General features: G+C 51.4%; 1 protein-coding gene across 15 annotated transcripts in view; it reads left to right on the forward strand.

Moving 5' to 3' along the window:
* TRRAP (transformation/transcription domain associated protein) overlaps positions 1 to 21,367 on the forward strand; it is a 126,139-nt gene that overhangs the window by 91,239 nt on the left and 13,533 nt on the right. For 6 of the 15 annotated variants that reach the window (XM_021086097.1, XM_021086098.1, XM_021086100.1 and 3 more), the window contains 14 exons: positions 49 to 195; positions 1,278 to 1,397; positions 1,607 to 1,894; positions 2,028 to 2,165; positions 3,089 to 3,201; positions 3,628 to 3,763; positions 7,408 to 7,599; positions 12,518 to 12,746; positions 13,345 to 13,610; positions 14,283 to 14,383; positions 16,408 to 16,609; positions 17,756 to 17,920; positions 19,321 to 19,411; positions 21,057 to 21,256. In XM_021086097.1, the coding sequence (XP_020941756.1) occupies positions 49 to 195; positions 1,278 to 1,397; positions 1,607 to 1,894; positions 2,028 to 2,165; positions 3,089 to 3,201; positions 3,628 to 3,763; positions 7,408 to 7,599; positions 12,518 to 12,746; positions 13,345 to 13,610; positions 14,283 to 14,383; positions 16,408 to 16,609; positions 17,756 to 17,920; positions 19,321 to 19,411; positions 21,057 to 21,256 (2,388 nt within the window). The remainder of the gene's footprint in view (positions 1 to 48; positions 196 to 1,277; positions 1,398 to 1,606; positions 1,895 to 2,027; positions 2,166 to 3,088; positions 3,202 to 3,627; positions 3,764 to 7,407; positions 7,600 to 12,517; positions 12,747 to 13,344; positions 13,611 to 14,282; positions 14,384 to 16,407; positions 16,610 to 17,755; positions 17,921 to 19,320; positions 19,412 to 21,056; positions 21,257 to 21,367) is intronic. The other 9 variants (XR_002342234.1, XR_002342233.1, XM_021086105.1 and 6 more) reach the window with 3 other exon arrangements.

The raw sequence follows: 21,367 nt of genomic DNA on the forward strand, positions 1-21,367 counted from the left end.
TTGTCAATTTTCTTTATCTATTTGACCTTGTTTGTTTTTGTTTTTTAGGATGTAGAGATAGATATTGAACTAGCCCCAGGAGATCAGACCAGCACACCCAAAACCAAAGAACTTTCTGAAAAGGACATTGGAAACCAGCTGCATATGTTAACCAACAGACACGACAAGTTTCTGGATACACTCCGGGAAGTGAAGGTCTGTGCAGGTGGGGGGGGGTCGTGGTTCCCTCGGAACCTCCGTATGTTGTGAGCAGTCCAGAGCCTATGGAAGCCCCGCTTCAGGGCTGAGAAGAGCATTGCTGTGGGCAGGTCTGTGGTCACGAGTGCTTAGCACCTGCCACCCTGACCCGGGGGGAGGGGAGCAGCCTCGTGAGGTCCGCCAGGCTCGTTTCATCACTGTCTTCCTCATGGGGCAGCCTGAGTAGCAAATTCAGAGTATTCTTCACTCAAATGTTGTCACCCGTTTCCTTGGAATGCTTGTATCCTTGGTCTGCACATTCTTAATAGTGACGTGGCTATGACGTCACGTCTGCTGTTGGCTGAAAAGGACAGCATCGGCCTGTGGCCTGCATCTCTGGCTTGGGGGCGGCAGGACCTGCAGCGCCCTGGCGAGCGTGTCCCCGAGCCCCTCTGCGCCGGCTGCTTGATGCCGTGTGGGGAGCTGGGCTACAGGCAGCTAGAAACCTGGCTGTTCATAGGAAACTCATGTTCCAAAAACAGCAGAGCTGTTGACAAAAATCGCACACCTCTGTGGAGTTCGGGTGCCCCTTTGTGCTTCCCGTTCCCAGCTCCTGTCGCGTTCCTGGGGCCTTCTGGCCCAGTCCTGTCCCCTCCCATCACCTCTCCTCCTGTCCACTGTCAGTTGCAGAGACTGAACTTGGGCGGGTCTCCACTTGTTCTTCAGCTTGAGACCCCTTGGTGGATAGCTTGGCTCATACGAGTGTGCGGCCGCCTCTGCTTTGCGGGCCCCTGCGCGCCTTTGGGGCACTTGGCGCATCAGCGTTGTGTTCATGCGTCTCTCCCGCGAGGGGTCCGTAGGCTGGGGCATGCTCTCGGGGGTCGAGACGTGGAGGCCCGTCACTGCCGAGCCCTCCCCCCGCCTGCGCGCAGCTCTCAGCGCGCCCGGGAAGCCGCCTGTCCCTTGCATGAGCTTTCTTCAGGTCTGGCCGCAGGCCAAGTGCGGGGCAGCCGTGTCTCCTGAGCAGGGGCGTGAGAGGCACCCGGGGGCAGGATTTCCAGCCGGCCCGTGCCTGGCTTCACCCATCTTTTTCTCCGTAGACGGGCGCCCTGCTCAGCGCCTTCGTCCAGCTCTGCCACATCTCCACCACGCTGGCCGAAAAGACGTGGGTGCAGCTTTTTCCCAGGTTGTGGAAAATTCTGTCTGACAGACAGCAGCATGTGAGTGTCTTGTTTAAATCCTCTTTTGAAAAATAGAATTTTAGCTTTCGATACGTGTCTGTGAAAGGGCGTCGTGATTCCGCGTAAAGGCTGCGGAAACCACCCTTATCTGAGAGTGAATGATCAGAAGCGCCCCGATGCCGTGCGAGGGAGTCAGGACTCGCTGACGTTTGACCAGGGACCCTGGCTAACACGCTCCTTGGCTGCAGGCTCTGGCGGGCGAGATCAGCCCCTTCCTGTGCAGCGGCAGCCACCAGGTGCAGCGGGACTGCCAGCCCAGCGCGCTCAACTGCTTCGTGGAGGCCATGTCCCAGTGCGTCCCCCCCATCCCCATCCGGCCCTGCGTCCTCAAGTACCTGGGGAAGACCCACAACCTCTGGTTCCGCTCCACCTTGATGCTCGAGCACCAGGCTTTTGAAAAAGGTCTGAGTCTGCAGATTAAGCCGAAGCAAACCTCGGAATTTTATGAGCAGGAGAGCATAACGCCCCCTCAGCAGGTGAGGCTCCCCTGTCCTGCTAGTTACCTCTCCCCTGCTGGTGACATCGTCACGGCCTCCAGAAATTAAATGACGGCACCATGAGGCTGCTCTGTGGTCACGGGCCCTCAGAACCCACCATCTGTGTTTTCAGGAGATTCTGGATTCCCTTGCTGAACTCTACTCCTTGTTACAAGAGGAAGACATGTGGGCGGGCTTGTGGCAGAAGCGCTGCAAGTACTCAGAGACGGCGACAGCCATCGCCTACGAGCAGCACGGGTTCTTTGAGCAGGTAGCGCTTCGGGCCTGTGTCTGGGTCGCCTGGTTAGTGAAAGGCCGATAGGAGGGTTCTTCATATCACGTCCTCGAGTCAGTTCATGCTTACAAAAGTTCAGGAGTTCCCTTTGTGGCTCAGCGGAAACGAATCTGACTCGTATCCATGAGGATGCAGGTTCGATCCCTGGTCTTGCTCCGTGGGTTAAGGATCTGGCATTGCTGTGGTGTAGGCTGGCAGCTACAGCTCCTATTCCACCCCCTACCTGGGAACCTCCATATGCCATGGGTACAGCCCTAAAAAACGCAAAAAAAAAAAAAAAAAAGAAAAGAAAGTAAAATAAAATGAAGAAGTTCAGTGTTTTAATCTGAAGCGTTTATTTATCCTACACATAAAAGCTCTTGGATTGAAGTCTCAACTTAAGAGAGATAGAGCTATGATGTGAGCATCTTTAAAGCTCAGTCCTGAGTCCTTACCTGCTGGTTGCTCATGTGGATGTTTTTAGCTGCATTTGTTGGTCCTGTGGGAAGTGGTAGGTGGATTGTGATGAGTTGGAAATTTTAATCCTCATGCTTGTGTCCTCTCACTGTGGTGTGGTCCCTGTTAGAGGTTTGGTCACAGCCCTATGTAGGACACTGAGCCACGGAAGCTCCGGAAGCACAGGCGTGGCTGTGGCCCTGCTCTCAGGACTGAAGGCTGGCGATGGGCACCAGGCTGTGGGCAGTCTCCCCCCACCCCCGCCCTGGGTGGGGCGGGGGTCAGGCACCCTCCCCTCCGCACTCTGTGTGCTGGGAGGGGACACTCGTGTGTGTCGGATGATCTTGGCGAAGAGCTCGAGATGCTCCTGGGTCTGTGACCCCGCTTGTCCTAAATAATTGAACAATGGTCCTGCAAGAGTTTCTAGTTAAACAGCAGTTGGAAAGCATTCTTAACATTTTTAGGCTCAAGAATCGTATGAGAAGGCAATGGATAAAGCCAAAAAAGAGCATGAGAGAAGCAACGCGTCCCCTGCCATTTTCCCGGAATACCAGCTTTGGGAGGATCACTGGATTCGGTGAGCTGAGTGGTGATACGTTCAGGAATCAGCTGAGGGAACCAACGCACAGTCTCTGAAATATTCTCATGATGTCTTTAAGAGGGGCCTTTGCTACTTTTATGGCCCACAAAGAAAGGCACAAACAGAAATCTGCAGACAGCTGTGGAGTCTTGGGTAATTGAGAGCCTGATGGAGGCAGTAAATGACTGCGGGGTCTCCACCAGCTCCCGTGCTTAGGTCCCCACTTGGGAGGGGGTGGTTCTTGCTGCTTCGGCCCGGGGGCTGCGGGCAGCTCCTTGGTGGGCTTGTCGTTCACTGCCCTGGAGCACCACTGAAGCCCAGCCTTCTCTGGAGTGGAAGTAAATGCCTTAAAATCCTGCCCCCCGCCCTTTCAGAATCTGTGGTGTGGTCACTGAGCTTTAGCCCCAAATCCCTTGTCTGTAGGTGCTCCAAGGAGTTGAACCAGTGGGAAGCCTTGACAGAGTACGGCCAGTCTAAGGGCCACATCAACCCTTACCTCGTCCTGGAGTGTGCTTGGCGGGTGTCCAACTGGACGGCCATGAAGGAGGCGCTGGTGCAGGTAAGACCCTGCAGGGAGGCCCTCCCGCCTCCCCTGGTGACTGGGCCACGCTCGAGCTGTGGTCTTCATAGCCGAGGGGACCCTTTCGTCGAAGCCGTGCATCTCCAGAGACTTGCCGTCACTGACCGCAAGCTGGCCGCCTTGGCAGATGGAACGTAGCTCTCGGGAGGCAAGAGTTGTCTTGGTCATCCCTAACGTCCCTCCCTGAGTTCAGCGAAATTACAACTTAAGTCTTAGGGCATCATTCGGTTACAGTAAGAACCTCAGCTGTGGAGACCTTGAATTCTGGGAGAAAACAAATTAATAATGTCTGGAGGAATGCGGACATGAGAGGCAGTTCTGGAGGTGGTTGGGGAAGCGCTGCAGGCGTAGGGACAGCCCAGGGCCTGGACGGTAGCTGCTGTCACCAAGTTTGTTGCATGAAGACGGTATCCTATTTATTTAAAACACACCTTGTGTTACAGAAGTGACGATAATGTGGTGTAAGTGAAGTTGAGTCATCCGCTTGGTTGAGCTCCACAATTTCAGAAACTAAACTCCATCCAGAGGAGGTCTCACAGTGGGAGAGCGGGCACAGAGGTACAGCGCCCGCTTCCCTGGGAAGCCTCTGTCGGGCGTCGGAAGCCCTGCACCAGAGGTGCGGCTCTGTCGTCCGAACCCCGCACACGGCACAGCATCCTCACCGCCCTGGGCCCTCGGGGCGCAGCCGGTCCTGTTGCTCTTGGTTCATTCCTGCATCTCTGCCCTTCTCTCATTTTCTCCCTCGGCCCCTTTTCTTTGCTACTGCTCTTCAGTTTTTGACCTTTTTTGTGTGGTGTCCACGTGACGGGGTTTAGGGATTTACACCATTGTCCTGTTCTCACCTTCTCACCTCCTCCCCTTTACCCAGTGAGGGGTTTATTTACAGTCGTACCAGTGATTTTCCTCTTTTTCTTAAAGTGGAGACTCAAAAGCACATTGAGATTGGAGTTCCTGTTGTGGCGCAGTGGTTAACGAATCCGACTAAGAACCATGAGGTTGCGGGTTTGATCCCCGGCCTTGCTCAGTGGGTTAAGGATCTGGCGTTACTAAAAAAAGGAAAAGCACATTGAGATTATAGGCTACTTTCTTTGAAATGTTCAACCTGAAGTTTTAACTTGTATTGTGGCTCCCAGGCTTATTTCTTTCTTTCTTTCTTTCTTTTCTTTTTTTTTTTTTGGTCTTTTTGCCATTTCTTGGACCACTCCCGCGGCATATGGAAGTTCCCAGGCTAGGGGTCCAATCGGAGCTGTAGCTGCCAGCCTACGCCAGAGCCACAGCAATGCGGGATCCAAGCCGCGTCTGCGACCTACACCACAGCTCTCAGCAACGCTGGATCCTGAACCCACTGAGCAAGGGCAGGGATCGAACCCGCAACCTCATGGTTCCTAGTCGGATTCGTTAACCACTGCGCTACGACGGGAACTCCTCCCAGGTTTATTTCATCTCTGCCACTTTTTAAACAAAATGCAAAAGATGGAAGAACTGAAATAGTCATTAACCATTAACTCCCGCGTGGTTATAGAGCCCAGGGTCTGGGCTTTGAGGTTGGGATCCGGGGACGGCTTGTCTGATGCGGGGAGTCTGGGTCACTCAGAAATAACCCATCCCTTACATAGAAACAAAAACAAATACTTGGCTGATAGGTTGCATTTACAGTTCAGCTTTCTTTATTCTCATAGAGGTTTTGCTGTATTTTAAGTGTGTAAGTATTTATCGTTCACACTAGCATTTTCTTTTTTCTCCTTTCTGAGTTTTCCTTCAGTTGGATATATGCAGTATCGTACTGTCCATGGGTCTGACACATTCTTTTACAAAGTCTTGATTATTTTTCCCCATTTTTTTTTCGCCTTTTTTTTTTTTTGCTTTTTAGGTTCTCACCTGTGGCATATGGAAGTTCCCAGGCTAGGGGTCCAGTCAGTTATAGCTGCCAGCCTACACCACAGTAATGTGGGATCCGAGGAATTAAGCCGCATCCTCATGGTTACTGGTCTGGTTCATCACCACTGAGCCACAATGGGAACTCCCAGTTCTCCCCAGAATTGTAAGGCACTTACTGATGAGAAAAAAAAAAAAAAGAGAAGCTCAAAGTGTATTAATAAGCATCCTGGGTGATCTGCAGTAAGTTATTTTCAAATGATCTTGATAGTGCTAAATTATTTACTCATTTATCAGTATTGAAAAACATTTTTTAAAATTTTTTTAAAATTATTTTTATTTTTTCCATTATAGTTGGTTTACATTTGAAACATTTTTTAAAAATAGTTACTTTTTTTTTTTTTTTATAGCCACACCCTTGGCCTGTGGAAGTTCTGAGCCAGGGTTTGAATCTGAGCCATAGCTTCGACCTAGAGTGGAGCTGGAGCAATGCCAGATCCTTTAACCCACTGGGCCAGGCCAGGGATCGAACCTGTGACTCTGCAGAGACCCTAGCCACTGCAGCGGATTTTTAACCCACTGTATCACAGCGGAAATTCCAACTTAATTTTGTTTTTTTCTTTGTGTTGTGATTATAGAGCTGGTTACAGTAGTACTTTTCTTGGTTTGATTTAATGGATAATTTTTTTCAGTGGAGGGAAAATTGGAAGAGATGCCTTTGTTGTTACTGTTACAGAGGATGGGTTTATGATTGACAAAAAGCACATCTTAAATAAGGTTAAGTCCAGAAAATGTGAGATTTTAGGTGTTGTTTTGGAAAATCATGTGAGAAGCAGCCGTGTTCTCAGATTTGCCTTCCTGAAGTCCTTCACCATGGGGTTCCTGAGATCAGGAGGGCCTGTGAAGGTGAATGTGCTCTGAAGGTCAGATGTCAGAAGGCAGGGCGAGGTGTCACCTTGGTGTGAGACGGCACTGGTATCTCCGCGGCCGCTCTCACGTCGCCGGGACACACAGCAGCATGGCCCTTGTGAGGTACACTGTAAGACCGATGAGATGCAGTGAGCGCTGAAGCTGTCTCCACGAGGTGGGGGGCGCACCCGGAGCCTCCGCCCGGCCCTGAGCTGCACCTGCAGCGGAGGGCATAGGGCCCAGGGGAGGGGGCCTGCCGGCTCTGAGCTCCCTAGTAGAACTGATCACCCGGAGGGAGCCGGGGGCTTTTTATAGTGGATGAGAAAGCGCAGCTTGTAAATGACAGTAAAGGTTCTGACTGTTCATGCAGTCGCTCTCATAAGCCCGAGTCGCTGCCTTCTGCTTCCTTACGTGGAGCAAGTGAGATGGATTTCCCAGCATAGCAATGCGAATTGGAAAAAACTCAAAATTACACTGATACTTATCAGAGTGGAGATGGACACAGACTTAATACCTGGAAAATTCAGTGGCTGACCTCGTAGGTTGTTGAGTTGGTCTGTCTTAACAGTGTCGATCCGTTTCCTCCTTCTTGGGACTCTCGGCGAGCTTAGCACAAGGGCCCTGTGGCATGCTTTTGTAGCTAGAGAGCTCGGCTGCTCGCTGGTATTTGGGAAGGGAGAGTATCTGGAAAAAATCCAAATGCCTGGCTTTTCAAGAGGAAAGAAGTGTCTGTGTAAATAGCTTGATTCCTCTTCACTGCTTCCCTAGCAGCCAGATCTGACTCTTCGCCTGTGAGGAAGTTTCCCCATCACCTCCTGTGCCGTGTTCTTCACCTCCAGGTAGAAGTAAGCTGTCCGAAGGAGATGGCTTGGAAGGTGAATATGTACCGTGGATACCTGGCCATCTGCCACCCCGAGGAGCAGCAGCTCAGCTTCATCGAGCGCCTGGTGGAAATGGCCAGCAGCCTGGCCATCCGTGAGTGGCGGCGGCTGCCCCACGTGGTGTCGCACGTGCACACGCCCCTTCTCCAGGTGGGTGCAGAGCGCCGGGGCCCCTCCCAGCAGAGCCCCCGGTCCAGGCTTGGGGCCCTGTGCCCAGTGGGCTGGGGGGGCCCTCCTTCCACTTGGTCTTTCCATGTGACCTCACCCTCAGTGGAGCAAAGGCCAGCGCTGGAATGGAGGGGCCGAAAGGCTGCTTCCCACTCTTGCTGCTTCCAGGGGGCTCAAGTGACAGCAGGCAGCCTCGGGGGTGATTCTGGGGATTTTCGTTTTTGCTCCAGGCGTCTTTAAGGCCCACTGCACCACCTCCAGTGTGAGGCCCCGTTCAGTCCAAAGGTCTCTCCTCCTCTGAGGCTCAGCACTGCAGCTGGCTGCTCTGTGTGTCGTCTTCACGGTTTCTGACGGCTTCCGCTGCACCACATCGTTCAGTGGCTTGAATCTCTGGGTCTCTTCCCCGCACACACCGCCCTCTACAGAAGGGACGTCTTCCCTCCCCCCAGCTCCTGTGTCCATGCGCGCTGCACGCGCTCAGCAGGGGCGGTGCCGGCTTTTGTCCTCTTCTGTCTGGTACCTGGCACGGAGCGGCTCCCGATGTTACTGTATGAGTAAAACTCTAGGCCGATGTGAATCAGTAATTCAGGATGGTCCTACTTTTTGTTCCTCTGAAAAGAGTAGTTTTAAGACTTAAACTGGAATGTTGATTTTGATCGTACAGTTTTTTACAGGTTTTTTAAAGTACGTAGTTGCTTATTAATATACTTTGATTATCTTGTCGTATTTGAACCACTAGTCATTGAAGCAGTCATTTACTTTGTTATGATAGATGTTATGCTTCCTTTTTGTGTCTGTTATTTTTGGCGTTTTCTTAAGGTGTGCGCTAAGGTTATATTATTTTGCAGATATAGAACGTCTCTAATCTAGATTTTTAAAATATTCTAAAGCTTTTTTTATTTAAAGTGGGTGTTTTCCTTCGTATTCTCTAAAAGTGCAAAGCTAGGTTGCATGTTGTAACTCTTAGGAACAAAGTCATTGCATGAACGTGGGAAGAGGTGTCAGTGCAGGAAATGCTGTGAACGACGGACTCGAATGAAGGATTAAGTATTACGAATCCCGGCTGTGAGCAAGTAGACATTAAAGTGTAGTGATGTATTCAAAGCATAGCGAAGAAAATGCAGTGTTTCAGACAACTCTGATTGAGTATTTTGGAAATGAAATGAAAGGTAGCTTTATTTCTTTTCCACTACCTTGGTCATGGTAGATACTCGGTAAATGTTGGCTGAGTAGCTTGATGACAACGGCGGGCTCATTTAGAGGGATGGTTTCCTCCTCCCAGGAGCACTGTCAGCCAGTAGCTGAAAGTCTTAGACAGCACAGACTTAGTAATGTTAAAATGACGCCTAATTTTTTTTTTTTTTTTTTTTTGGTCTTTTTGCCTTTTCTGTGGCCGCTCTCGAGGCATGTGGAGGTACCCAGGCTAGGTCTAACGGGAGCTATAGCCACCGGCCTGCGCCAGATCCACAGCAACGCAGGATCCAGGCCGCGTCTGTAACGTACCCCACAGCTCAGGGCAACACCGGATTCTTAACCCACTGAGCAAGGCCGGGGACCGAACCTGAAACCTCATGGTTCCCAGTCAGATTCGTTAACCACTGCACCACGACGGGAACTCCAAATGATGCCTAATTCCAAAAGATACTATTGTGTTTTATTAAGTTTTAAAATACGTATTTTGAACCACAGATGTGTTTGTCCCCCCTGCTCTTCCAACCACCACCCAAAAAAAGATCAGTGATGGGAAGACTCTCGGCGCTTTTCCTCAGTGACATTCCCATCTGACTGATTCTTAGGCCTCGGAGTTTTGATGGATCCTGGGTGGTCAGTGCACCCCTTTGGTGCACTGAAAACGTGAATCCCGGGTTCCTGGATCGAGTGCTAATCTAGAAGAAACACAGAATCCAAGCCCCGTGGTAGAGCGTGAGCCTGACTTGACTGTCAGGTTGCTGCAGTGGATTGTCCAGGGTCGCGGAGGAAGGGACTCTGAAGTTCCACTGCTTCATTACCGCCGCAGGCACACGGGGAAAGTGGTCAGTGCCAACTTCGCAGAACTCTGAAAACGAAGGACTTGCAGCATCCAGGGAGCAGTCACTGAAGAAAAACAGCTGTATTTCAGTAAGAACGGCGAGCTTCATGGCATGTAATCGTCGTGTTCCTCTCAGCCCTCTCCCCAGCTCATGCATGAGCCTGGAAAACCCACAGCTTCCAACCATAGTGGCTGAACACCGGCAGCCCGAAGAACTGGCACTGTTTGACCCGCAGTGCAGTTCCTTGAAAAGCCCTGTTAACGGGGTTTGTCTCTGTTTGACCTGACTCAGGTCACTCAGTAAGGAAAGCTGTACCTGAAGGTATTTGTCCAAAACTGATGACAATAATAACCATGATTGGCAGCTGGTTAACACCACAGCTGCCTGGTGCAGCAGCTCCAGTCGGGGCATAAAAGAGGCAGACCCGTGAAGGGACGGTGAGAGAGCGAGATGTCCGTGGGACCTCGGCAAAGCTCTAGCATCTTCCCAGGCGTCTCAAAGGCCACATGTATCCTGTGCCCACACGTAGGGAAGACTTGGAGATCCTAGGCTTTCACCTCTGGCTGACCTTGAGGCTCTGTACGAGCACTACGTGAAGGCTAAGGCAGAACTGAAAGGTGCCTGGCTGAGTGTCCGGGACCTGCTGCAGCAGCCTACGGAGCCTTATTGTTCAGGTCTTTAAGGAAGTCTCTGTCTGGTCACTAGCTGACTACGAAGCTAACTCAGCAGAGACTGTCATGGTCACATTCTACAGGTATTACAGATGGGACAAAAGTGGAGAAAGAAAGTCACTAAACCAGTAGCAACAACCAGGAAAACCCTCAACGACCCTAGAGAGGAAGGGTCTGAATCCCAGCATTGCCATATGCTATGACAGCTAAGATGTTGCCTTTTCAGCAAACCACTGTGAGATTTAAAAAGAAACATGAAAATACGGTCCATGCGCAGGAGAGAAAAGCAGTTCGTGGAGACTCTTCTTGGGGGAGCCCACACCTTGTTCTTAGTAGACAGAAACTTTAAATCAGCTGTGGTACATGCCTTGAAAGAACTAAAGGAAACCACGTGGAAAGAATTAAAGGATCAAAAAGAAAGAATTAAAGTCTGAGAATGATAGCTCACCAAATAAAGGATGTCACTAAATTTTTTTTTTTTAAGGCCCGCACCCGCAGCTCATGGAGGTTCCTAGGCTAGGGGTCTAATCTGAGCTACATCTGCCAGCCACAGCCACAGCCACAGCAGCGCCAGATCCGAGCCACATCTGTGACCTGCACCACAGCTCACAGCAACGCCGCATCCTTAACCCACTGAGCAAGGCCAGGGGTCGAACCCACAACCTCATGGTTCCTAGTTGGATTCGTTTCTGCTGCGCCACGATGGGAACTCTCTAACTTTTTTTTTTTTTTTTTTTAAGGAATAGCGATCAAAGCTGTAATAACTGAAATTAAAAATTCACTAGAGAGGCTCACTAGCAGAGCAGGTGCAGGAAAGAATCGGTGTACTTAAAGATGGATCATTGACCTTCTCCAGTCTGAGAAACAGGAACTAAAAGCAAAGAAGAAAAATGAAGAGCCTCCAAGGCCTGTGGGACACCACCAGTCACACCAAGCTACTCACAATGGGAGTCCCAGGAGAAGTGAGAAAAGTGGCAGAAGAAATACTGGAAAAAGTATCGTCGAACCTAGAAGCACATGACAAAATGCCCGGCACCATTAGTTGTTAGGAAATGCAAATCATAACCGCAGTGAGAAGGCTGCTCCAAACCCAGTAGCACAGCTGGAATGAAAACAGCAGAAACAAGTGCTGGCGAGGATATGGAGAGAAAGGGAACCTATCGCTTACGTTGCGTATAGGATTATCAGACAGTGCTGGCTCTTTGGAAACAGTCTGGCAGTTCTCAAAATACTAAACATGGAGTTACCGTAGGCTCAGCAATTTGACTGCTAGGTGTAAATCTAGGGAGAAATTAAAACATTTTCTCAAGTTACCACAGAAATTTGTCCACAAATGTCTGCACCATTAATAGTCATTGTGGAAGTACTCCAAATGACCATCAGTTGATAAACAAGTAAATTAAAATGGCATATTCACGCAGTGGAATATTACTCACCAATAAAAAGGAAATGAAATGCCAGTATGTGTTCAAGCATGGATACACCTTGAAAATAGACTAAGAAGCCAGGGGAGTTCCCGTTGTGGCTCAGTGGGTTAAGAGCCCGTCTAGATTCATGAGGATGTGGGTTCAATCCCTGGCCTTGGCTCAGTGGGTTAAGGATCCAGTGTGGTGAGCTGGATGTAGGTCACAGACGTGGCTCGGGTCCTGCATTGCTGTGGCTGGGACGTAGGCCAGCAGCTGCAGCTCTGATTCCACCCCCAGCCTGGGAACCTCCCTATGTCGAGGGTGCAGCCGTGAAAGGCAACAACATCCAGAAAACCCTGTTCTGAGCTGGGTACTGTGGCTCTGGGGTTCGGGGTTGGTGGAAGGAAACCTTGAGGGCAGGGGGACCAGGCTGTTGTGGTCTTAGATGCCGGTGGACAAAGAGCCACACTTCGGCTGGTGGCAAAGGGAATAGAAAGAAGATGGCGGGGGTGGGGGGTGGCGTGTACCCCGTCGTTCCCCCCCCCCCCCCCCCGTCCCCAGTTCGACAGCAGCCACAGAGCTGAGGTGTTGCAACTGGGGGCGGAGGGGATTGAAGGAGCAGCGTCTGGGCGTGGACTGAGCTCAGTGTGGCGTCTGGGTGAGTCCGGGCCCCCTTCGGTGGTGGAAACCGAGAGAGCCTCGCAGCAGCCAGATGCCTGATGCGCCGTCTGTTTCCCTCCGTCGAGCGTTAACATGCTGTTCTTCTGGGGAACCTTTTCTCCCGGTCCCTCAGGCAGCCCAGCAAATCATTGAGCTTCAGGAAGCTGCTCAGATCAATGCAGGCTTGCAGCCCACCAACCTGGGGAGGAACAACAGCCTGCACGACATGAAGACAGTGGTGAAGACCTGGCGGAACAGGCTGCCCATCGTGTCGGACGACTTGTCCCACTGGAGCAGCGTCTTCATGTGGCGGCAGCATCATTACCAGGGTAAACCTGCCTGGTCCAGCATGCATTCATCATGTAATTTCCCAGACACCCCACTGTTCTGGTTTCATGTCTTGGTTGTGTTTTTGTTTTTTTGTTTTTTTTTCTTTTACCAGATTTTCCATTTTTTGGCAGGTATGGTAGTTGGTGGTTGGTATGACGAGGGTAAAGAGGAAGGTGGTGAAAGATGGGAAGCGTTTCCCGCTCCCTGTTCCCTTGTTCCAGCTGAACAGACTTGCTGCTGGACGCTGCCTGCTGCACCAGGGGCGCAGGCCCCTGGGATCAGAGCTCTGGGTTGTGGCCCCTTTGTTTCGAAGCCCCCCTAGGACGAGCCGCTCTCAGGTGGCAATGGATAGCCTTTCCCAGATTCCCTGGTCGCCTCTGCTCATCCCTCAACCTGCCCAGCGTGTTTGTGCAGAGCAGCCTGCATGGTGTAGTTAACCAAGCTGGCGACACTCAGCTTCTTAGATCTTGCTCTCGATACGGAATACGAGGAGAAATAGTGCGGGCGTACCGCAGAGGCGCCCGTTTTCATAAGCCATGTGTGTTTGTTTTTTATTTTCTCTTGCCGCCTCATCGTGGAACACTTTGGAAATGTTCGCAGGCGCTGATAACGTACCTCCTTGCTCCCTAGCTATTGTGACTGCGTATGAAAACAGTTCTCAGCATGATCCAAGTTCGAATAACGCTATGCTTGGGGTTCACGCATCGGCGTCAGCAATCATCCAGTACGGGAAAATTGCCCGAAAACAGGGACTGGTCAATGTAGCTCTGGATATATTAAGTCGTATTCACACCATCCCCACGGTCCCCATCGTGGACTGCTTCCAGAAGATACGACAGCAAGTCAAGTGCTACCTCCAGCTGGCGGGCGTCATGGGCAAGAATGAGTGCATGCAGGTAAGGGGGAGCAGAGCCAGGGCCTGCCCGGGCCCAGGAGGTCTGGGGGAGCGAGGGCCCTGCAGAAACACCCGGCGCAGACAACAGGGCGGTGGGGGGGCTGGCACTTCGCAAACACAGCCTTGGTCTTGGGAGATAGTCCTGCCAGAACAAGAAAGGGGCGGGAAGCCTCTTGAGTATTTGCGTTACATTGCATGGTCACTCTTCTGCTGGTTAATGTGGTTAAGGGAAGGAAATTGAAAATTGGAAAACCCTGAGGGTGTGGGGTGGGTTTTGGCTGTGCTCAGAGGAGCACTAATGAAAACACTGAACCTGATGAGACAATGTGAAGCTTTGGAGAAGAATACTGCGATTAAGACGTGCAGAACTGAATGTGGCATTTCATGGTTCAGTTTGAATACTGCTCCACGTGAAGCAAACCTTCATGGTAGGCAAGTCGGTTGTCGGATTGAAGTAGATTTGTCAGAGTTCCCTCGTGACTCAGTGGCTTAAGACTCTGGTCTCGTCACTGCTGTGGCTCTGGTTACAGCTGTGCTGAGGGTTCATATCTGGCTCAGGAACTTCCACCTGCCCTGGGCGCAGCCAAAAAGAAAGGACCTTTAGGACTGACTGGTCTAGGTCAGTATTTTAATGAAGCTTGTATTAAGAATTTTTTTCTGTTTTTATAAACAGGGCCTTGAAGTTATTGAATCTACAAACTTAAAATACTTCACAAAAGAGATGACAGCCGAATTTTATGCACTGAAGGGAATGTTCTTGGCTCAGATCAACAAGTATGTATGTTGCGGGGGGCGGGGGGTACGAGAAGACTCCTCCGAGTGTTGAAGTGGTTCGTTGTAACTTGACGCCCGTGGGAAGGTCAAGCTAAAACCGATGGGACTTGGCGGCAGTTGTCAGGGATGTAGTTCAGACCTTGTAGGTCTAGGAGGATAGAACTTGGAGCTCAGTGACAAGCTGCTTCATGTGTGTCGTACCTCAGGAGCTTTTTAAACTGAGCTGCTTGAATACAGACCTGCTGACGACATGGACTCATTGCCGGGTTCTTAGCTGGACGTTTAAAACAGAGTTGACTGCTTTTATAGAGGAGATTCTTGTTTTAGAGCAGGGGTCAGTCAACTGGAAAACAGCGTAGCGGGTTCTCAAAAAACTAAATAAAGAATTATTGGGGGTTCCCGTCTTGACGCAGTGGAAATGAATCCGACTAGGAACCATGAGGTTGTGCGTTTGATCCCTGGCCTCCCTCAGTGGGTTAAGGATCCGGCGTTGTCATGAGCTGTGGTGTAGGTTGCAGATGTGGCTTGGATCCTGCGTTGCTGTGGCTCTGGCGTAGGCCAGCAGCTATAGCTCGGATTGGACCCCTAGCCTGGAAACCTCCATTGCCGCGGGTGTGGCCCTAAAAAAACAAAAGACAAGAAAAAAAATAAAGAATGAATTACGGTATTACTTAGTAATTCTCCTAGGTATTTACCCCAAAGAATTGAAAAGGGGAGTTCCCGTTATGGTTCAGTGGTAACAAACCCAGCTAGTATCCATGAGGATGCGGGTTTGATCCCTGGCCTCACTCAGTGGGTTAAGGATCTGGCATTGGGGTGAGCTGTGGTGTAGGTTGAAGATGCGGCTCAGATCCTGCTATTGCTGTGGCTCTGGTGTAGGCCGGCGGGCTGCCGCTCCAATTGGACCCCTAGCGTGGGAACCTCCATGTGTCATGGGTGTGGCCCTAAAAAGCAAAAAAAAAAAAAAAAAAGCAGAAAACAGGAACTCGGGCAGGTGGTCATTCATGACTGTTCACAGCAGCACTGCTTATAGCACTCAGAGTAACACAGCAGCATGAATGAATGAGTACAGAAAACGGGGTGCGTAGCACGATGGGATATTACTCAGAGCAGAAGGGAAGGAAGTGACCTGTAGGCCAGAGGGAAGCGCTTCAGAAGCACTGTGCCAAGTAAGAGAATCCGGACACCAAAAATCACATAATGTGTGACTCCATCGTTAGGAAAGGTGCAGAGTGGGCAAATCCACAGAGACAGAAAGCAGGCTGCTGGTCACCAAGGGCTGGAGGTTTTGGGGGTGGAGAGAGACTGCTTAAGGGTTAGGGCTTTTCTTGGGGTGAGAAAGATGTCCTGGGCCTCAATTGAGGTGTTGGTTGCGAAAAAAAATTTTTTTTGTTTTGGTCTTTTTGCCTTTTCTAGGGCCGCTTCCTGCAGCAAATGGAGGTTCCCAGGCTAGGGATCTAATTGGAGCTGCAGATGCCAGCCTACCCCAGAGCCACAGCAACACAGGATCCAAGCTGCGTCTGCGACCTACACCACAGCTCATGGCAACACCGGATCCTTAACCCACTGAGTGAGGCCAGGGACCGAACCCGCAACCTCATGGTTTCTAGTCAGATTTGTTAACCACTGCACCACGATGGGAACTCCAAGTTGCACGATATTTTGAATATACTAGATGCCTTGGGATTATTCACTTTAAAATGCTTAGGAGTTCCCGTTGTAGCAGAGTGAAAACAAACCTGACTGATATCCATGAGGATTGTGGGTTCAGTCCTTGGCTTTGCTCAGTGGTTCTGGGATTTGGCATTGCCCTGAGCTGTGGTGTAGGTCGCAGATGCGGCTCAGATCCCATGTTGCTGTGGCTGTGGTGCAGGCTGGCAGCTGTGCCTCCGATTGGACCCCTAGTCTGGGAACTTCCATATGCCGTGGGTGTGGCCCTAGGGGAAGAAGAAAGTTGACAGTGCTTAGTTACGTGTACGGGATGTTCGCCTAAAATGGTTTGGGTTGGTTTTGTGTCCTCGCAGGTCTGAGGAAGCAAACAAGGCCTTTTCTGCGGCTGTGCAGATGCACGATGTGCTGGTGAAAGCTTGGGCCATGTGGGGCGACTACCTGGAGAACATCTTTGTGAAGGAGCGGCAGCTGCATCTTGGGGTGTCTGCCATTACCTGTTACCTGCACGCGTGCCGGCATCAGAACGAGAGCAAATCAAGAAAATACTTGGCCAAGGTGAGACTGAAGGCGTCGGCCTTGACCAGGTAGCACGGGGAGGCCTCTGAGCTTGGACGAACATCCAGCTGCTTGCTGATCTGCGCTGGGCGTGGGCCTTCGCCTCCTGCCTTCCCTCTCAGTTCCTTCCCTCGTCAAAGCAGCGTCTATACTTCCACTTTATAGCTTAAAAATTGAGGACTGTACATATTGGGGGGTCATAAGACTTTAAAAGTAGCAAAACTGAGCCTGGAGTCTGGGTCTGAGTCCAGTGTTCTCTGTGGGTTCCCACAGAGATTCCTGCAAACCGATGAGGGGTCTGCAGGACACGTACCTGCTCGACACCTGTTAGATTCCAGTCTCTCACCTACAGGGACTGTGCGCAGTCCCAGAGCCGGTCAGCTCTCAGTCACGGGTCCCTGAATCCCAAGGTTTCTGCACACACTGCAGGGTGAGGCCACAGTCACTGGCATTTTCGTTCTGGTGCCCCAGTGTTGAGCAGGCACAGGCCAGGTGGACCCGTGCCCAGTGGGTCAAAGCTGGAGTCCGGGGGGCATCCCCCTAGGTGTGGACCCCTCGTCCCTCCTGGAAACACGTAGATGCAAGCCCGAATCGATGATTGCAGGCAACAGGAATACGTTGTTCTGCTGTTCTGTTCTGTCCATTAAAGCGTAGGATGCGTAGAATTCCTTGAGGTAACATCAGAATTTAGATTGAACCTCGGCACTTGGTAGTTAAAGCTGACACACCAACTGTGGTGACACAGAAGGACTGCATCAGTGCCTGACTCCAGGTTTGTGGGCTTGGAGAGGGGATTGTTGCGGATGTGTGTGGATGCCCGGCTGCCAGCCTGCGGCTGCGTTGTCCTAGGGCGGAGGTCACCGGAGAGTCTCGCCGAAGTCCAGATGTTGGCTGAGGATGTGTGTGTGACAGCGTAGCAGGCTGCAGGCCCTGGGGTCGCACCGGCCACCGCCAGCAGGCCAGCTGCGTCAGTTAAAGCTAAATCTCCATTGAAGATGAAAACTACGTAGAAGTTGGGCGATGCTGTAGATACTTTCCTACAACGCTGGTGAAGCTACTCCGTGTGGTATCCAGCGCTGGGGAAAAGTGACTTGATTAGAGACTCAGAATTTTCATTCAACTCTAGGATTTTCCCCTTTGTCTTAGGTGCTGTGGCTTTTGAGTTTTGATGATGACAAAAATACCTTGGCTGATGCTGTGGACAAGTACTGCATCGGGGTACCGCCCATCCAGTGGCTGGCCTGGATCCCACAGCTGCTCACCTGTCTGGTTGGCTCCGAGGGAAAGCTGCTCTTGAACCTCATTAGCCAGGTAGGAAGACGTCTTGTTTTTGGTCACAAAAACTCTTCATTTCACATCTTTTTCTCCCAAGGAAAATGAATACTCCTGCTCAAAGTTCTGGAACTAGATGGGAAGGCACATGCAATTAGCTGTCCCTGGTACAAAAGCACAATCAAAAGGGGGTGACGATTGAGTCAGGGTTGGAGAGAACAATGTGCTAGAGCATCGCAGTGTTAAAACGGTACTCTCCTTCCTCGCACGTGTTGCCACATAAGCTACAAGTAGAATAAACACTCTTAGAATGTAAGCTCGCTAGTGGACCTGCAGTTACAGTGAAGGTGTGTCTGATGGATCCTTCCTGGCTGATTTCCCATCCTGTGATCGGCACTCTTCAGAGCTTCCCTTCAGAATAAAACGCGCCCGTAATTGTGGTGTCTGTTGCCCTTTGTACGCTTGTTCAGCTGCAGCTGTTGGAGGCTGAAAGGTGCATGCACTTGGGGCGGGCCTGGGGAGTTGGACAGAGCGGGGCCCCGGGGTCCTGTTGAGGTTTCCAGGACAGTTACTTCAGGCTGGCTCCAGATGGGCCTCTCCCTGTGCAAAGACTGGGAGGTAGAGAAAAGGCCTCAATTTGGACAGTGGGATTGCATGCCTTTCACCGCGCTGCTTTTTATAAACTCACAGTCCTAGACCGTCTCACACACGAGCCGCAGCATCACCAAGCCTCTGGGAACACGCCGCTTGCCCATCGTCTGTCTGTGTCGCTGTGCCCAGGCTGGTTGTACTCTCTCCTCGAGAGCTGCCTGTGTTGCTGAGCACTGGCATCTTGCTTGGAGTTTGATCTGTCAAGTTGCAGGTTCTGTCTTTCATGGGACCAATATCTCCTAACGTGTGTTAGCTGCCGCCCGGCCGCCGAGCCGGGGAACACCTGCTCGGCCCTTCGGAAGGAGCCCTGTACCCAATTTGATAAAACTGATGTTTCTTTCCTTAAAGAGAAAATTTTCAGCCTCCTCCCTCCTGCAGTCGTGCAGAATGAAGTTACTTGTTCACGAGCTGAGCCGTCAGTTAAGTTAGACTCAGCTTACAGTTCTGGTGATGAAGACTGGTGGCATCTTGTGCTTTCCTGTCCTTTGCATGAGTGAGGTGCAGGGACTTGAGCGTTTTCTCATCCTCAGATGAACGGAATCAAATGCAGGTCTGGTTTCTCTGTCATAAGCAGTCCTGGGGCACAACTGCTGACACACCATGTGTGTTGTCTTCCTTGGGTCTTTTAAAGCCAAACTAGATGTTTGACTGGCTGTTTGATGCATGTGTATGAGCTCAGTGGTGCAGGCCAGGGGCCCACTCATGGCGACGGGAGCTATTTCACTACAAATTGTCTTCATCCCGAAGCACGAGGCAAGCTGTGCTCATGACTCCGTGTCTCTGAGCAGGTGGGACGCGTGTACCCCCAAGCCGTCTACTTCCCCATCCGGACCCTCTACCTGACCCTAAAGATAGAGCAGCGGGAGCGCTACAAGAGCGGTACGTCTCGGGCCGAGGGGGTGGATCCCGGGGCACCCAGGTCCCCACCACTGCGGTCACATGCCAGCACGTGGGCCAGGCTTGTTTAGCTGCTGAGAGGACCCAGGGGCTGGACGACAGAACCTCACCTCGCCGTGAGGTGTACGGTCCTTGCCCATCCGTCATCTGCACACGAGCCAGCGCAGCTTAAGTAGAAAAACCACACGTTTCTAGGTGGAGATAATTAGAAATGTTAGCTGGCCCTGTTAAAGGTGCATCCTGATAAACGGTGGCGCTGTCAGTTAACTGCGTTGCAAAGAAAGGTGACTTCAGGTGGCATGAGAATCAGAGTAAAAGTCAGTCTTAACTAAATGTGAAAATGTACTGAAAACAGAAGTTTTCAATCTATGTTGACCAGGCCTAGTATTTAAAGACATGAATTACTTAATGGTTCCAGTTACCTGCTAGGCGTGGTGCCTTGTAAACAATTAAAACACTGTTGGCTTCACCATTTTTTTCTTCTTTTTTGGCCGTCCCACATATAGAGCTCCCGGGCCAAGGGTCAGATCTGAGCCGCATTTGCAACCTGCACTGCAGCTGTGGCAAAGCCAGATCCTTATCCCGCTGTGTCGGGCCGGGGATCGAATCTATGTCTGAGCACTGCCGAGATGCCACTGATCCTGTTGTGCCACAGCGGGAACTCCCGCTTCATCGTATTTCTTTCTTTCTTTCTTTCTTTTTTTTTTTTGCATTGCCACATTTTTAGTACGTAGACATGCATGCTGCGAGGGCAGTCTTCCTAGGAAGGTGACTCCCTCTGCTGGCCAGTGGCGGCGGCATCAGCTCGTGCGCTGGGGGCGTGAGGACGTTGCGCGGTGCATGTTAGCCCGGACCCTGGGTCTGCCCAGGCAGATCCGTGTTTTGGTCATTTGAAAGATACTTTTTTTCATTCTAAGTGCACGGAAGCTAGAAAAATGGCACCAGGGCTTCTACAACACGTTGCTTCTATAGCAAGTGACTGCTTCTCCGTGTGGGCTGGCCTTCGGGTGAAAACACATAGACGCACTTGGCAACTACTTTAGATCCTCTGAGCTGTAATACCAGGAAGGTATCATGAAATGTTTTGCAAAACATTTTAAAAATGTTCCAGCTTACACAAATTTTTTAAAAAGAGAGTTCAGGGAGTTCCCACTGTGGCACGGTGGGTTTAAGAGTCCCGACTGCAGAGACTCCGGTCACTATGGAGGTTCCATCCCTGCCCTGGTGCAGTGGGTTTAAAGGACCCAGCATTGCTGCAGCTCAGATTCAATCCCTGACCCGGGAATGTCCATATGCCATGGGTGTGGCCATAAAAAGAAAGTGCATCGAACCTGCCGGGCCTCACTGGGGCCCACCCGTCAGCATGCCACCACACTTGCTCTCTCTCGAGAAATGTACGCTTTTTGCGTTTTTACCAAACCATTTGGGAGCCTGGTGGTACCCGTCTCGCTCTCCGCAGCGCCCTCTCCTTAGAGCCAGGGCGTCCCCACGTGGCCCCTGGGGAGGCGGCCGTGAAGTGTAGCAGCCGGCAGGAACCAGCGTTCCTTTGGCCGGTGGGTCCTTAGAGCACCGAGCTTCCCATCGGTCAGTTTGGCGCTGACATTGGCGTTGTGTGTGTTGCTCTCAGATTCTGGACAGCAGCAGCCAAGTTCAGTGGGTAACCAGTCCCATTCTGCATCAGATCCAGGGCCCATAAGAGCCACAGCCCCCATGTGGCGCTGCAGCCGAATCATGCACATGCAGCGGGAGCTACACCCGACCCTGCTGTCTTCCCTGGAAGGCATCGTCGACCAGATGGTCTGGTTCCGAGAGAACTGGCACGAGGAGGTATGTGGAGTGGACTCGGGGCGCTGGCTTCCTGCGGAGGGACTGTCCTTCTGGAGCTCCTGTGGCCGCTCTCTAGATCCGCCGCCTGGGCGTTCAGGCACTTGTCGGACT

Source organism: Sus scrofa, chromosome 3 (genome assembly GCF_000003025.6).
Source record: "Sus scrofa isolate TJ Tabasco breed Duroc chromosome 3, Sscrofa11.1, whole genome shotgun sequence".
Taxonomy (NCBI): domain Eukaryota; kingdom Metazoa; phylum Chordata; class Mammalia; order Artiodactyla; family Suidae; genus Sus; species Sus scrofa.